General features: G+C 41.8%; 1 protein-coding gene across 1 annotated transcript in view; it reads right to left on the bottom strand.

Annotated features, from left to right (window-relative positions):
• plcg1 (phospholipase C, gamma 1) overlaps positions 1–12,256 on the bottom strand; it is a 61,185-nt gene extending 48,929 nt beyond the window's left edge. The window contains exons 1-2 of the mRNA XM_072656504.1: positions 11,931–12,256; positions 6,924–7,218 (exon numbers count right to left, since the gene is read on the bottom strand). Coding sequence (XP_072512605.1) covers positions 6,924–7,134 — 211 coding nt within the window. The 5' untranslated portion in view covers positions 7,135–7,218; positions 11,931–12,256. The remainder of the gene's footprint in view (positions 1–6,923; positions 7,219–11,930) is intronic.
• Positions 12,257–18,321: the final 6,065 nt, after the last annotated feature.

Here is an 18,321-nt window from a genome sequence, read left to right as displayed (position 1 = left end):
ACGGCAGAGTGCAGCCGAGACCCTTCCTGCCTCACAAACACACACAAAGACAAGTAACGGACTTATCTCTCTCACACACACACACACACACACACACACACACACACACACACGAAAAATAACAGATCACACAAACAATCAGATCAACCAATGATGCATAATCACAATCACTGTTTGGACAAAAGTATTGGGACACCTGCTCATTCATTCATAGTTTCAAGGCTATTAAAAAGAGCTGATCCTGCTTCTGTTGGAGTAACTGTCTCTACTGTCCAGAGAAAAAGGATTCCTACTAGATTTTGGATCAGAGCATGGCTGTGAGGATTTGATTGCATTATAGCAACAATGAGAGTTAGTGAGGTCCCACCTCAAGGTAAAGGTGATTTATTGGTCACTGCACTATGTATAGCAAAATGCACTCACACACAGAGCGGTGGGCAGCCAAGGTGAAGGGCCTTGTTCAAGGACCCAACAGCGGCAGCTTGCCGAGCCCGGATATCGAACCCACAACCCTGCTATCAATATCCCAGAGCGGAACATAGCTCCTCCACTGCTCCACAGCTCAATTCTGGGGGGCTTTATACCCCTCTATAGCCCACGCCTGGCATCATGCTCACAGGTGCAACATAAAGCTTAACTCTAAATGCATTGGCTGGAATGGGTGTCCACAAACATTTGGACATGTAGTGCTGGTACAGCGTTACCCAGCCATCAGACAGCTACACCACTAAAGAGCCAACGTCTGGATTTACAGTACTGTCCTCTTTGTCTCTGAATGCACCTGGTCCTATTTAGTCTACCGTCCCCTGCACCACTGTCCCCTGTCCTTCATCCATTACTGCTCTGGAGACGCAGCCTACTAGCCTAGCAGTGTTCGGCTGTACTGTTTAACCCTGTATTAGTAGGAGGACAACTGAATTCATCATGCAGCTGTCCAGTGGTCAAAAAAAAGCCGCTTGTCTCCAGCAGAGTGGACTTCAATCCCCTCGTTGTGCATAAACACAAGCCCAGACGTGACTCCAGAAAGAGGAACGTGATGCTAGTTCTGCTTGGTACGAGGATCACAGTGGAAGGGAGTGTGTGGGAACTCCAGCTGACGTACTTCCGTATCTACAGGTCGCCACGCACCACAGCCCTGCCGTCAAAAAAGAACTGACCGTGACCAGACTGCCTCCTTAAAGCGCCAGACCGCCAATGTCTCTCCCTGAATGGAGCTCCACCACCATCACTCCAGAGAACACAGTTCTTCCACTGCTCCACAGCTCCTCAATGCTGGGGGGCTTTATACCCCTCTAGCCCACGCCTGGCATTATTAGGCAGCATGGAGCCAATAGGTTGATGATGTTGATTAATCTGCTCCAGAGAGTCCTAATCTATTGGCGGGGGGGGGGGGGGGGGGGGGGGCAGTATTCCCGGCCTGCAGCAGTGCGGACATTCTCACAGTGGAGTAATGAGGTCTTAACACGTAGGTAGCATCACTGCGTCCAGAGCTGGCCAACGCCCCCCCCCAGACTAAAACCACGTGGGAAACACACGCTGATGAACTCGGGCTTGACTCAGGCCTGGGGATCAATGCGTAACCTCCTTTAGTCCAAGCTTCTAAACAAGCGTGTCAACTGGAGATCGGATCACGTTCCACACATCCAGGACAAACTGTGATCAGACTATGATCGGATCACTGAACTCACACTGGGAGGAGGTGTGTTCAGAGACGGATCTCGTCCACATTTAATAACAGCGTAAACGGAATGCGTTTTCTGTGATCGGATTTCGTCCGGCAAGCAGAAATACATAAGAACAGTCTATCGTACCAAGACGTTGTAGCAGAACCCCCACCAGAACCCGGTCTCCCAGATCAGGACCGCTCGAATGAGTGATTTTTACTCGAGACGGTCAAATCTGATCTCGTCTGATCTCACACTGGAGACGCATTTTAAAGAAACTAGATCCAGATACTATTCAGATAAAAACAAAAAAAAATAAAGCCAGGTCTCAACAGGGTCTAATAGGGTCAGTCTGGAGGGGTGGGACCTCCATGAGCGTCCGAATCGTGTCATGATTGGACACGATTGTCCCGAAATCGGATTGCTGTGTGGGACGGAATATGCAAATTCGCTCACCGTGCGGCAACCATTACTGGTGTTTCGGTCGCATTGGGAGGAGTTTCGGCTAACCGCTCTAACTCGTGGCTCCAAAGCGACTCGGACCACCTCCTGATCGGATTCGTGTTCGGTCCGATCCAGATCTAATTCTGATCCTCCACAGTGCTGATCAGCATCAAGTGGCTCAACTGAAGCCCTGAGAACAGAAACACTCCGCTTAACTTCACAGCACGGGCTGGAGTCCTAAACACTACGCCGAAAACAGACCCTGGTGTAGAAGGAGCTCGGTTAGCAGGCGGAGCAACACTTTCATACTTTCATACCCCGGGACTGACCGACCCGCCGATAAAGAACCAGGCCTGAAGACACAGCTTTCAAAACACGCCGGCCGGCTGCGACTGCGGGACGAACAGCAGTTCTAACTAGAGGTGCACCGATACAATATTAGGATCGGATATCGGTCCCGATATTAACTAAATTAGCTGGATCGGGTATCGGATAATTAGGCCGACCCATGGAACCGATCCTTTCGCTTTGATTGGTTGGTGCGAGACTGCACTAAATGTTGCCGCTTGTATGTTTCGACAGTTATTTTTTATTTTAAATTATACTTTTATCATTTATAGTTATTATACTAACTTTTTTATTATTATTTTTGACAAAGTGAAGCTACTTTTAATATAATTTAAGAAGTTTGACTCCTTTACTTATTTTGAATTTTAATGCTCGGGCAAGGTCCTGCACCATTTTACTGACAAATTTAATTGCAATTTATTTATAATTTATATCTGTTAATTTGTTATATTTTGTTTTACAAAGTTAGTAATGTAATGTTTAAGTCCATCCTGATACCTTAAAGTTTTTGGGGGTTTTTTTTTATTTAAACAATGCTATCGGATCTGTATCGGGTATCGACCGATATGCAGATATAAGTTTATGTATCTGTATCGGAACTGAAAAGGTCGGATCGGTGCGTCCCTAGTTGTAACACCACACTGTCCTTCCAGTATGGAGACCAATACACCAGTATGACCATTAACAGCACAGTAATGCAATGTCACCCAATAAGTAGCAGTCTGACCACATCACACATCAACACAGACCTCCCAGCGTATGGACACGCCATACGGACAAAAGTATTGGGACACCTGCTCATTCATTGCTTTTGTCAGAGTCGTAACAGGGAAGGACTTTCTACTATAAGTTTATAAATGTTCATGAAGTCCACAAACTCCTCTACCTGAATGGAGCTCCACCACCATCACTCCAGAGAACACAGTTCTTCCACTGCTCCGCAGCTCCTCAATGCTGGGGGGCTTTATACCCCTCTACTAGCCCACGCCTGGCATTATTAGGCAGCATGGAGCCAATAGGTTCATGATGTTGATCTGCTCCAGAGAGTCCTATTCTATTGGCAGTACTTATATACACAAATACTACATGCACTTTATTTGACTGGGTGTCTGCTTTTGCAAGCCTGCTCCAGCTCCAATCCTTTGTTTTTACCGCTGTGTTCTGGCAGAGGGTTTCAGGTGCCCTGTAGGCTCTACTAACGGACAGTATTCCCGGCCTGCAGCAGTGCAGACGTTCTCAGAGGGTAACAGAAGAGTCTGATGCGGGACTACGGACTACTTCACAGTGGAGTAATGAGGTCTTAACACGTAGGTAGCATCACTGCGTCCAGAGCTGGCCAACGCCCCCCCAGACTTTGTCCATTTCCTGCCGTTTTTGCTTACGCTGCCAAAACCACGTGGGAAACACACGCTCACCACGTCTTCACTCTGGAGTTTCGACTGGTTAGAAATGAAACTAACAAAACTGAAAAGAGGGTGTTCAAAAACGAGTGGTACAGTACAGGTCATCTGTAGATGACCGATGTATACACTACATCGACAAAAGTATTGGGACACCTGATCATTCACAGTTTCTTCTGAAATCACAGTTTTTAAAAAGAGTTGATCCTGCTTCTGTTGGAGTGACTGTCTCTACTGTCCAGAGAAGAAGGCTGAAGGAACATTGCTATGAGGATTTGATTGCTTGCATTCAGCAGCAAGAGCGTTAGTGAGGTCAGGATGTTGGATGACGATCACCACCCCACCTCACCTCACCTCATCTTCCACAACTCCCAAACTCATCCCAAAAGTAACTAACTATGCCCACCTATGGATGAAGCATTGTGGATTTGTCAGTAAACCTGAAGCTGTTACAGCTCTCGTTATTTATGACACAGGGATTCTGGACTGTTCTTTCAAAGCAATCTCAGACGCCCATCAAACGACATACGCTGCAGGTAAAGGTCAGGCACAATACTCTCCCTTTCAGTACTTTATTGACGTAAGCAAGCATCAGGCTGAAACACTATCTGGCCTATATTTAGAGGGTTTTCCATTAATACCATAAATGAATTGTGCTCGTTAATTAAGCTGCACACCTGTGAATATTTATGTCAGTGCCTGGTATCGAACAAACAAAATGTTCCTATATATTTGTTTCTCTATATATATATATATATATATATATATATATATTAATTATAGATAGAGAGAGAGAGAGAGAGAGACCCATATTCATCCAACAACCAGCCTACTCTTTTTTTTGATCGGGGTCACCTCACGGATCCCTCAGATGTCACCTGTGAGATCACATGCTCAGCAAGAGACTCTGAAAGAACCGATCAGCCAACAGAAAGAAAAGAGGAGAAAAAAAAAAAAAAAAAAGGGTTCCTGCTCCGCCGCTGCATCCGGAGCAGAGTGCAGCTGTGCGCCATGCATCCTGCACAGGCAGCGACTACACAAAGCCAACGGCCTAGACAGCATTCAGCCCGCCGGTCGGCTCTGGATCCACCCCTGCTCCCAACACACCTCTGCACACGGTAACACCCCACACAGAGACGGGTCTAACCTGCAGCCTCCTGCCCAGAACAACAGGTCTGCCGCCCTCCTCAGCGTGAACGGGGGACACGTAAGAACAGCGTGTATGAAAACACACAGTACAGGGTGCTGAAAGCATGCAGAGCTGTTACAGTGACGGTGCAGGTTTGCCCTTTTAAGCTCCTGTTTCTATTTCCGTCACGCCGGTGCTCGCAGCAGCCCGGGCAACAGAAGAAAACCTGTTCTGCTGACGTCTCGCACGCCGATGCGTATGCATGCATCTTTCCATCAGATGCACGTGTGGAACGCGCTGGAGGAGGCGGAAAACAATGACCAAGCAATTCCATTAATATTAGGGATTTCCCCTCGGTTTTCTTTAAAGTAACAGCAATAAAGAGTGTGTAAAGTGTGTATACTGTTTCATAGAGCTGGGCAATATGACCGTATTTCATTGTATAAATGGTATGAGTCATAAAAAAAGTCTCTAAATATTGTGATTTAGTATTTTTACCATATCATCCAGCCCCACTGTTCACTATTTTGTGACGTCACAAAAACCAGCACATTCACAGACCTCTGCCTATAGGCGTACAGCAGCGTAGCTCCACCCATCCGCACTGACCTTCAAGGAAGCCTTTTTCAGCCTGTCGTCAGTCACGCAAAAACCCAACTTTTCCTTCTGATCTGACACAGGCACAGGAAATGTGTGTGTATAGTACGACTTTTGAACCACCATTAAAAATAAATAAATAAATAGATTTCATGATATGATTGTACATAAAACACGTAAAACGGTATAAAGATCAGAGGTGTGCCAATCCAGAACTCCAAAAATGATCAAAGAAAGACTTAAGAGAGAATCTGATATGATCCATAAGTCTAAACACTCATCAGCACGCTCTCTGGATCAGATTTTAGAATAAGAAAAGAAAGAACTATGACAGACATCAGAAGTATAGTACAATAGTATAATCCAATATAACCTATTAACCTAAATGATTACCTAAATGACTGGATCGGATATTAAACACACACACACACACACACACACACACACACACACACTATAATTTGATATTATATTTATAATTTGATATATATATTATATATGTATGTATATAACAGATATATAGTGTTGCACAGATCCTGTACATCTCTATATTGTAGAGAAAGAGGTAGAGAGAGGTAGAGGAAGAGGTAGAGAGAGAGGTTTACAATCCAACATGATCTGTTAGCCTAAACCATCATACATACAAACTTCACTGGATTGGATATCAAAGGAAAAGTGTAATCCGATTTGCTCCATCAGCCTAAACTTACTCATCACTGCTTTGTTGAATCAGATATCCAATTAAGATCAAATTAGTAAAAAACAATAAATAAATAAATAAATAAAAATGATCCGTTAGCCCAAACAATATTAAACCATAAAAGAATAATATTTTACCAATACATCTCCGATATGATCCATTAGCCTAACCCATCATGTAAATGCTTATAGATAAAAAATGTATAATCCAATATGCTCTATTAGCCTAAACTCTCTCGTAAATGCTTATTTGGATCAGATATCACAAGAAAAGTACAATCCAATATGATCCTTTAGCCTAAAGCATCACATGCACCCCTCACTGGATTGGATATCAGAAGAAAAGTATAATCTGATTTAAACCATTAGCCTAAACCATCACTCACATGCTTAACCCCTAGAATCCAGGCCTACATGTTCATCACTCAGGATCAGCGTAATATAAAAAGACATGATACACATATCGAAAACAACAACCCAAACCCCAGAGCACCACAAAAAAAGATAATGATACTGGTCTAGTATCCGGATCAGCAGATGCTCAAAACTGCAAGATCAGATGGTTATCGTGGGAGAAGTGGTACGGAGTCAGTCCTGGTTGGGCTGAACCTGAGCAAAAGGTGGAGAAACGGTCCTACTTACTTTCTCCCTCGATTTTATCCGTGCCCCTGGTCCATATGATCTGTCTGGTCTCCAGCTTCACCTGAAACGTCCTCCTCTCGGGTCTCTGAGACTTTTTAGAGTAGAAGAGAGTGAGCACGGTGCCCAGCTCCAAATCGCGGTAGACGCTGTTGAGCTCCGTGTCGCTCGGGGTCCACTGCACGGGGCCGTTGGAAAAGAAGGCAGCAGCCATGGCCACTTTTCCTTCGGTTTTGTCCTTCCCTTATTATTCCTCTCCTCAGAACAATTCACAGCCTCCTGGGCCTGAGCAGGACACCTATGAGAAGAGGGAGAAGTCGTCACCAAACAGCAGCCACAGAACAAAGACCGCAAAAACAGCACAGACGGCCTCGGCAGCACCAACACTCTCAACTCCGTCGAGCTTCAGATTTAGTAGAAGTCCTCAAACCTAATCCAGTTAAGCCTTAAGAAACCGTCTAAACAAGAACAGCAGAGAAACGCCAGATGTTAAAAAGCTACAGGCTGCTGGTTTACTGACCGACAGCGCTGACCGGCAGTAAACGACAATAACAAAGCAAACCATGACAGTCCTGAGAGTTTAACTGCAAATTAGCTCAACGCTATAAACACATTTTAACAGATTTAATTAGATTAACTAGATCAGACTACTACTTTAATTCCCTATAGACTGGCTACATACAGCAAAACCATCACCCAAGGTAGTCTATAGTCCAGAACTGCAGTCTGCTAAACAATATTTAACTCTACGGCCTATTACGGTACACTTACCTTTTTGTTTTATTAGTATAGTCTATATTCCAAATTATTACAATTATCTTCAATCTGCTGAACACTAAACAACACTGCATCATAGTTCATAACTGTAATCTGCTGAGCGCTGCCAATTACACTTATACAATTACACGTAAACAGAATGTTTGGAATTCTAACCACAATTTGCTGTAGTCTGTATGTAGACGACATTAATACATTTAACCATAATCTGCTAGTATACAACCTACAGCTATACATTTAACCATAATCTACTACAGTCTATAGACTAACTTAGATTTACACATTTTACCATAATCTGCTACAGTCTAGGGGCTACATTTATATTTAACCACAGTCTACAGACTACATTTAACCAATATTTACCACCATGAATACACCATATTAATACATTTAACCATAATCTGCTACCGTCTATAGACTAACTTGCATTTCACCATACTCTACTACAGTCTATGGATTACATTTATACATTTAACCATAATCTACTATAGCCTATGGACTACGTTTATACATCTATTAGTCTATAGACTAACTTGCATTAATACAGTTAACCATAATCTGCTACCGTCTACAGACTAACTTGCATTTATACATTTAACAATAATCTGCTATAACCTATGGACTATGTTTATACATCTAACCATAATCTTCTAGTTTATAGACCAACTTACATTAATACATTTAACCAAAATTTACTACCATCTGTAGACTAACTTACATTTATACACTTAACCATAATCTGCCTCAGTCTATACACTAACTTTACATTAATACATCCAACCACAATTCACTACAGTATATGGACTACATTTAACCATATTCTGCTCGTTTATAGATTTATTACAGTCTATAGACTACATTTATACATTTAACCACAGTCTACAGACTACACTTGACCATAATCTACCACAGTGTATTTACTATATCAATACAGTTAACCATAATCTACTACGGACTACAATTATACATTTAACAATAATCTGCTTTAGAAACATTTAAACAAACATAGCTGGAAAATGCTGAAGACTGCCCGGTTATATTTTGTTATATATGGAGTCTGTAGACTCTATTAATTCACATAACTATAATCTGATAGCCTATAGAGTACATTCATTCATCCACATCACATTCAAATGTTTACATCCCGACTAAACAGCATTTAGCCGTAATCTACTGCAGTCTGCGGACTACATTAACACATTTAACAGTCATCTGCTATGGCAGCATAATCATTTTGATCTGTTGAAGACCGTGAAGTCCATATTAACACGTTTAGCCATATTCTGCTTTGGGTTACAATGCATCTGCACTTTCCAGTCTTGAACAGGATACAGCGACGTTCCTATTGCAGACTGTGGCTAAATGTGTTAATGTAGTCCACAGACCATAACAGATTACGGCAAGATGATATAACTGAGTGTATAAACTGTGTCAGCTTGTGATTAAACACTGTTCAAGCTTCCATGGATAGTATTTAAAAATGGGTTAAATGGGTTATTGGTAAATCTAAATAAAAGCATTTTATGGATTTTATCTAAATGGGCATGTGATGATTATCTAAGGGTATGTGATGATATAGCTAGTATTTAAATATTGCCTGTAGTCTAGTCTATATTAATACACAGATTCTGGTTAAATGTCTTACCCTAAGTTAGTCTATAGACTGTAGCAGATTCTGGTTAAACATGTTAATGCAGTCCACAGACCACATATTAAAGTAAATTTCAATCATTTTAAAAGTGTATAAACTATAGAAGGTTGTGATTAAACCCTTTTTAAGCTTCAATAGATAGTATTTAAAAATAAAAAGTAATATTTTAAAGTACAGTCTTCACCATACTGCAGTTGCCTGTGTGTAAATGTAGTGTACCCTCCAGCAGAGTGAGGACTTTATTATGATTATAGACTAGAGTAAAATGGATTATTCTATAGACTAACTTGCATTTAACCATAATCTACAACAGCCTATGGATTACATTTATACATTTAACCAAAATCTACTACAGCCTATAGACTACGTTTATACATTTAACCATAATGTACTAGTTTATAGACTAACTATATAATTTTACTAGAATGTATTACAGTCTGTGTACATTCAACCATAACCTGCTCGTCTATAGACTCCATTTATACACTTAACCATAATCTACCACAGTGTATATACTATATTAATACATTTAACCATAATCTACTACAAACCACATTTATACATTTAACCATAATCTGCTACAGTCTATAGACTAATTTACATTAATACATCCAACCACAATTCACTAAAGTATACGGACTACATTTGTCCATAATCTGCTCGTCTATAGACTACATTTATTCACTTAACCATAATCTATTACAATATAAGGTTGTGATTAAACCCTGTTTAAGCTAGAATAGACAGTATTTAAAAATAAAATATAATATTTTAAAGTACAGTCTTCATCATACTGCAGTTGCCTGTGTATAAATGTAGTGAGGACTTTCTATTATTATTATAGACTATTATTGGTATATGGACTCCATTTATACACTTAACCATAATCTACCACAGTGTATATACTATATTAATACATTTAACCTTTAATCTGCTACAAACTACATTTATACATTTGACCATAATCTGCTACACCATACTGCAGTTGCCTGTGTATAAATGTAGTGAGGACTTTCTATTATTATTATTATTATTATAGACTATTATTGGTCTATGGACTGCATTTATACACTTAACCATAATCTACCACAGTGTGTATACTATATTAATACATTTAACCATAATCTGCTACACCATACTGTAGTTGCCTGTGTATAAATGTAGTGAGGACTTTCTATTTCTATTCTACTTTCTATTATTATTATAGACTATTATTGGTCTATGGACTACATTTATACACTTAACCATTATCTACCACAGAGTATATACTAGATTTATACATTTGACCATAATCTGCTACAAACTACATTTATACATTTGACCATAATCTGCTACACCATACTGCAGTTGCCTGTGTATAAATGTAGTGAGGACCTTCTATTATTATTATTATTATTATTATTATTATTATAGACTATTATTGATATATGGACTACATTTATACACTTAATCATAATCTACCACAGTGTATATACTATATTAATACATTTATACATTTGACCATAATCTGCTACACCATACTGCAGTTGCCTGTGTATAAATGTAGTGAGGACTTTCTATTATTATTATTATTATAGACTATTATTGGTCTATGGACTACATTTATACACTTAACCGTTATCTACCACAGAGTATATACTAGATTTATACATTTGACCATAATCTGCTACAAACTACATTTATACATTTGACCATAATCTGCTACATCATACTGCAGTTGCCTGTGTATAAATGTAGTGAGGACTTTCTATTATTATTATTATTATTATTATAGACTATTATTGATATATGGACTACATTTATACACTTAATCATAATCTACCACAGTGTATATACTATATTAATACATTTATACATTTGACCATAATCTGCTACACCATACTGTAGTTGCCTGTGTATAAATGTAGTGAGGACTTTCCATTATTATTATAGACTAGAGTAAAATTAATTATTGGTAAATGATAAATACTAAACTGCATTTAAAAAGACAATTTAACAGATTTTAAAGTTTAAAGACCCGCATTAACCCACTCAGCCTCGCTGTAGCTACAGTAAACCGAGGCTATAACTGCAATATGCCGAGGAGCGAGCGCTACATCTATACACTTTAACCCGGGCTACACGGCACTAACCCGGGTTTAACCGCGTCCCGGAGCCGAGAGTAGACCCGTTTCATTAATTCAACGATAACCTGCTGCGGGACAGACGACTTCTTCCCCGTAATCCGCTGGTAAAGAGCTCAGGCTGCGCTTAAAGCGGATTGCCGAGCGTATCTATGCTAAGCTAACAGCTAATATGATTTCATCCCGAGCGGATAGCGCCAGTCTCGCGCATTAGCTAAGCTAGCGTCCCCCCCCCCCAGTTCCCGTTCGAGCGTTAAACCGGTCCCGAATTAACCGAATTAACCGACGAAACGGCGCCGTGTTGAGGTGTAATCGACACGTTTCGGAGATCTCAGGGCTTCGTGTTCAGCGTCCGGTCGGGAAAAGCGGAGAGAGCGGCTGTTTTAGCGGAGCGCAGGAAAATGAGATAAACCGTTAAAGAACCGTTTCGTATTTTTCACCAATAATTCGCTTTCTTACCGTTTAGAAACGCAACGGGAGCGCGGGGGCACGAGGACGAACGGCAAGCACGAAGATTGACTGCAATCTCAGCCCCGCACATCTCGGTATGGAGGGACGGAGGTGGAGGTGGAGCGGCTGGTTAGATTATCCCGCGCCGGTCAGAAGGCGTCTCGGTCCCGGTGTGGATGTCCCTGAGCTCGGCGTGGCTTGGAGCTCCCACTGTCCGGCTTGCAGGCTCTCCCACACGGCAGCGGCGGCGGCAGCAGCAGGCAGGCAGGCAGGCAGGCAGGCGGCCGCGGCCCTTCCCCCATCCGACCCGCTTCTGCACAACAAAAGCGCAGGGAGAGGAGCACGGCCTCTTAAAGACACAGCCCCGGAATACAGCTCGGCAAGCCCCCTTCCCTTAAGGACATCTAATATATGGCATACACACCGTGAGGACAAAAGTATATGGACACATATACTGTCTCTACTGCCTGAGAGAGTGTGGAAGAACATTGCTGTGAGGATTGTGTTGATTGCATTCAGCAACAAGAGAGAATTAGTGAGGATTAGGTTGTTGGTGATGATCGATGACGATGATCACCACCCTACCTCATCATCATCCTCATCATCATCATCATCATCATCCTCATCATCATCCCAGATCATTATACCCCTCTAGCCCATGCCTGGCATGATGTTGATGTCCTATTCTTTTGGCAGTGTGGAAAGGAAAATTTGAGTGCAATGGAAAATAGCTTGCATGCATCATTAGAAGGGGTGTCCACAAACATTTGGACATGTAGTGCATATTCTAATATTTGTCATATATATATAGAGAGAGAGACTTGTGTGTGGAATGGGCTTCAGAGCTCCACCCTACCCAGAGCTGACGGTGGCCTAGAGGGTTCTCTGGAGTGATGGATGGAGCTGGAGTGGCAGAACCAACTCAGTCAACCAACGCACGGATGCAATCAAATTCTTCTCACATGGAAAGGTTTCCCAGAAGAGTAGAGGCTGGGAGAGAGACGCTGGACACAAGCTGGTGTCCGCGTCCCTGTTTGAAAGGTGGCTGTAGAAGAACCGCTATTGGTTCTCTGGAGAACCCGTCTGGAGAACCCTGAAATGCTCACTGAAGGTTTTAAGGGTTCTTTCTAGCAGAAGGGCCAAACTGTCGCTTTAACGGTAGGTTATAATTTACAGTAGCCTGGCATACAGAACACTCCTGAGGTGGCATCTGGACTGAGTTAAGGGGCCCACTGGGCTGCACTATCCCTGCTCTCTAGCCTGAGATACAAAAGATGGACAAAAGTATTGGGACACCTGCTCATTCATTGTTTCTTCTGAAATCAAGGGTAATATTTTGCTGGAGTGACTGTCTCTACTGTCCAGGGAAGAAGACTTTCTACTAGATTTTGGAGGAACATTGCTGTGAGGACCGACAAGAGCGTTCATTAGTGACATTAGGCAGCATGGTGCAGATAGGGTCATGATGTTGATCTGCTCCAGAGAGTCCTATTCTATTGGCAGTACTTCTTCTCTACAGGGACTAGATGAGCTGTGTATGCATTTGCACACCTGTGTCAACAAGTGCAACTTAAAGTAGCTGAATGCGTTCATTAGAGCGTCCGCAAACATTTGGACATGTAGTGTATTTAGGGATCGTGCCGTAGGTCTATAGGAATGAATGGGATGCGAAGGCCTGTGCAACACCATAGCAACCACCTGTGATACTAAAGCAACCACTTATTAATACCACAGCAACCACCTTGCAACCCCTATAGCAACCACCATGGAAACCATAGCAAATGCATAGCAATCACTTAGCAACACCATATCAAGCACCTGGGATACCATAGCAGCCACTTAACAACACAATCCAACGTCTTAGCAACCACTTAGCAACACCATATCAAGCACCTGGGATACCATAGCAGCCACTTAGCAACACAATACCAACGTCTTAGCAACCACTTAGCAACACCATAGCAACCACCTGTGATACTTACTAATACCACATAAACCACCTAGCGACATCATAGCAACCACCTTGCAACCATGGTAATCATGGCAAATGCCTAGCAACCAGATGTGATACTATAGTACTCACTGAACAACCACCTAGCACCATTATAGGAACACTATCGCAACAACTTTGCAACCCCTAAAGCGACCACCATGGAAACCATAGCAAATGCCTAGCAACCACTTAGCAACACCACAGCAACCACAATTGGACACCATAGCAACACCATATCAACCACCTGGGTATTCATAGTAGCCACTAAGCAACACAATACCAACCACCTAGCAAACACCAGAGTAACCGCCTGGTATACTACAGCGACCACAGACCAACCACTTAGCTACACCATAGCAACAATGATACTATAGTAACCACTTAGCACCAACCTAGCACCATTTTAGGAACACTACAGTAACCACCTTGCAACCCCTATAGTGACCACCATGGAAACCATAGCAAATGCCTAGCAACACCATATCAACCACCTGGTATATCACAGCGACCACCGATCAACCACTTAGCTACACCATAACAACGATCTAGCAAACCATTAGAACCTACCTGGAATTCCATAGCAACCACAAAACAACATCCTAGCAACTGCCTGGAAGTGGGAACCACTTAAGCTGCACAGCCATTCTGCACTTCCTTCAGGAAACACCTGCCTCCAGTCCTGCTCTCCAGAGCCCTACACGGCCTCGCTCCTGAGTACCTGCAGGATCTTATTACTGATTATGAACCATCAAGAACACTCAGATCTCAGGGAGCTGCTTCTTACTCATCCCCAAAATTCAGAAACCCTCAGCAGGGGGCGGAGCCTTTTCTTATAAAGCCCCCAACTCTGGAATAACCTTTCAGATAATGTTGGGGGCTCAGACACAGTCTCAGTCTTTAAATCCAAGCTGAAACTCATCTGTTTAGTTCAGCTTTTGGTAATTAATGTTTCTTAGATAAGGACTGCAGGTCCAGGGGTTCGCGGACCCAGGGAATTGTAGTACACTGAGATGCTGGAGCTGTCGTCTCGCTGTTTGTGGACGGTGGAGCAGATGGACGCTAGCGTTTCAGGGTGCTCCCGTGTCTGTGTTACCTTCTGGCTCTCTCCTTTTAATGAGGCTGTTAGCTGCTCAGCATTCTCTGCTCTCTATAAAATCCTCTCAGTACTAACTCTCTCTCTCTTTACCTTCTCCGAGTAAATGGCCACCCAGCCCGACCTGCTGGAAGACTGCCCGCTGAGGTCCCCTCCACCTGCGTCAGACCAGCTGCCACCTACCAGTCCGACCAGCAGGCCCCGTCACCACCACCACCCATACCAGACCAGCGGCACACCCTCCTACCACTGCCACCTGTTTAATGACCATGTTAAACCTAAATGGACTCTTATAAACAACAAAAAAGAGGGTTCTTCAGGGGTTCTCTGGTAAGGGCAGTGGTTCCATATAGTGGATTGTTGAAATGGTTCTTAATCTACGATGAAAAACACTTCTATATAGCACCAAAATGGTTCCCCTACTGATCCCTCCTTTCAGATGCTTATCACACCTCCTCACCTCGTGTGCAGGTATCTGCTCTGCAGCTGAATGTCAGTGCATGTTTGCAAGCAAGTTCTCATGAGCAGCAAAGTCAAAACCACAACCGCAGAGGCACCACAGCGCCTCTTATACAGTCAGGTTATACGGAGCCGTGGCACTGAGGCTGCCGAGACGTCCTGGTCCACCTTATAAGGCAGCTGAGTTTGAGTGACACTCAAAAAAGAAGACCTACCGACATCACAGTAACAACAACATCCTCAGAAATAACATGCATTTCAAAGCTAATAATAATAATAATAATAATAATAATGATTTTAATATACTAGTATTGTTATAATTATTTGATTATTGTAGAAATACACAACAGCATTACATTATATATATATACTACATATATATATAATAATTTGATTATATATTTTATGATGTACTAGTAGAATAGCGTGTGCCCATCCTATACTCTTTATACTGGTCAAACTCACTGGATCGGATGTCAGATGAATCAGGTCAGGCCGACATGCCGGGGTTCTAGGGCCTATCCCACTAAAAGCACCCTTGATTTCAGAAGACACCTTGGAAGAACAGGTGTCCACAGACTTTTGGACAGGCCTTGTATCATCTACACCTATGTTAGGTGTGAAATATGAAATATGGGATTTATCTTTGCGGAATGGCCCATATGCTGAAGCTCCGGAGGTCCAATGCAGGCCCTGTGGGGATCTGTGGCCCTTACAGACAGACAGCCGCACTATCACAGGCAGGACTGCTCCCCCGTCTAGCCACGCTTTCACATCCTTCACAAGCTCCAGCTGCAGCGGGCAGTAAACTGATGGTCAAATCTGCAGAAATATCTCAATAATCATATTTCATATAATCAAAATATCATATTTGCATCTCACACACTACACGTACACAGAGAGTGTGTATAGTGTGTGTAGTATGTTTGTAGTGTAAGTGAAGGTGTATATATTCATACATATATATATATATATATATGTTTTGCATGTTTTATGGTTTTCACTCACCTGCACACCTGTGTGATATGATGTGACAGTAAACGTGATTTGATTTGAAACACAGACGTATTCTACTAATATTTATTATGTGTTAAATCAGAATATAATGAAAACTGTAATAATTAAGTTTTAATTAGAAGTACATGTATCAAATTTATAATAATAGTATTAATTTAGTTTATTATTTGTAATACTTATTATATATTGTTTTTGTATAATGTGTATTATACAGAATGGTTGCGCAGCTTAAGTGGTTCCCACTTCCAGACAGTTGCTAGACTGTTGCTTTGTGGTTTCTATGGAATTCCAGGTAGGTTCTCATGGATTACTCGTTTGTTGCTATGATGTAGCTAAGTGGTTGGTCGGTGGTCGCTGTGGTATTCCAGGCGGTTGCTATGGTGTTGCTATGATATCCAATGTGGTTGCTAGGCAGTTGCGTTGGTTTCCATGGTGGTTGCTATAGATTTGCAAGGTGGTTGCTGTGGTGTTGCTAGGTGGTTGCCAGGTGGGTGCTATGGGCTATAGTGTTGGAATGTGATTGTGGTGTTTTTATGAGGCTATGATGTCATTATTATGTATTTTATATTTAATATTTTAATAATAGAACAACCTGTATTGCTACTACTACTACTACTTATTATTATCATTATTTATATAATGTTATTGTTGTTCAAACAGAAATTCAATTTATTTGAAATAATAGTACAACCTGTATTCCTCTTACTACTACTACTACTACTAATAATAATTATTATTATTATTATTATTGTTGTTGTTTTTGATCCAAACTGAGAAACAATACTAATAATTTAGTTTATTTGTTTAGTTAATATAAAACAATAATACTACCTGTATTACAACTGCTACCATTACTAATGATTATTATTGGTATTATTATTGTTGTTGATCCAGATTAATACGAATAGTTTATTTTGAAAAATTGTACTAATAATAATAATAATAATCATCATCGTTGTTGAGAAACAATACTAATAATTTAGTTTATTTGTTTCATTTATATGAAATAATAATAATACCACCTGTATTACAACTACTACCACCATTATATTATTATTAATTATTGTTTTTATTATTTTTGTTGCAGTTGTTTTTTCCAAAGCTGGAGCTTCTTATAAAGTCAATTATAGAACATGTGGGAACAAAATCAAGCCCAGCTCTGAAAACACAGCAGATATTAGAGATATTACAGTACCGGCGTAAACACAGCTCTGTCACCCAGCACTCCATCACACCTCACACCTACCCTCTCCCAACAAACCCGGCACACACAGATCCCAGCACTGTGCAGCGGCCTAAACCAGAACCAGAGCCTTCCAGTCTACTGAAGACCCTCTGCGCCCACCCAGCGCCGCTCAGCCCAGTGAGAGGAGGGATCTACAGTAAAGCAGACCAGGAACAAGAGCTGAACCAGCACACCACCACCACCACCACCAGCTCAGCCCAGAGAAGACAAGCAGGAAATCAGTGTGAATGACTAAAATAGACCCGAGGAGAGAGTACACTCTGGACAAAAGTATTGGGACACCTGCTCATTCACTGTTTCTTCTAAAATCAGGGGTGTTAAAAAGAGCTGATCCTGCTTTTGTTGGAGTGACTGTCTCTACTGTCCAGAGAAGACGACTTTCTGCTAGATTTTGGAGGAGGAGCATTGCTGTGAGGATTTGATTGATTACATTCAGCAACAAGAGCATTTATTAGGGAGGTCCTCACCCCACCTCATCATCCCCCACTCAGTATGTGCAACATGGTCAAAAATGAATAATCACAACTTGATACACATGACGAAATACATCAGTAGCGTCAGATTATTAAAAACTCCTATTCAGACACTCTCC

Source organism: Salminus brasiliensis, chromosome 14 (assembly GCF_030463535.1).
Source record: "Salminus brasiliensis chromosome 14, fSalBra1.hap2, whole genome shotgun sequence".
In the NCBI taxonomy this organism is placed as follows: domain Eukaryota; kingdom Metazoa; phylum Chordata; class Actinopteri; order Characiformes; family Bryconidae; genus Salminus; species Salminus brasiliensis.
Note: the sequence above shows the minus strand (reverse complement) of the source record. Positions and strands in the feature narration are given on the sequence as shown.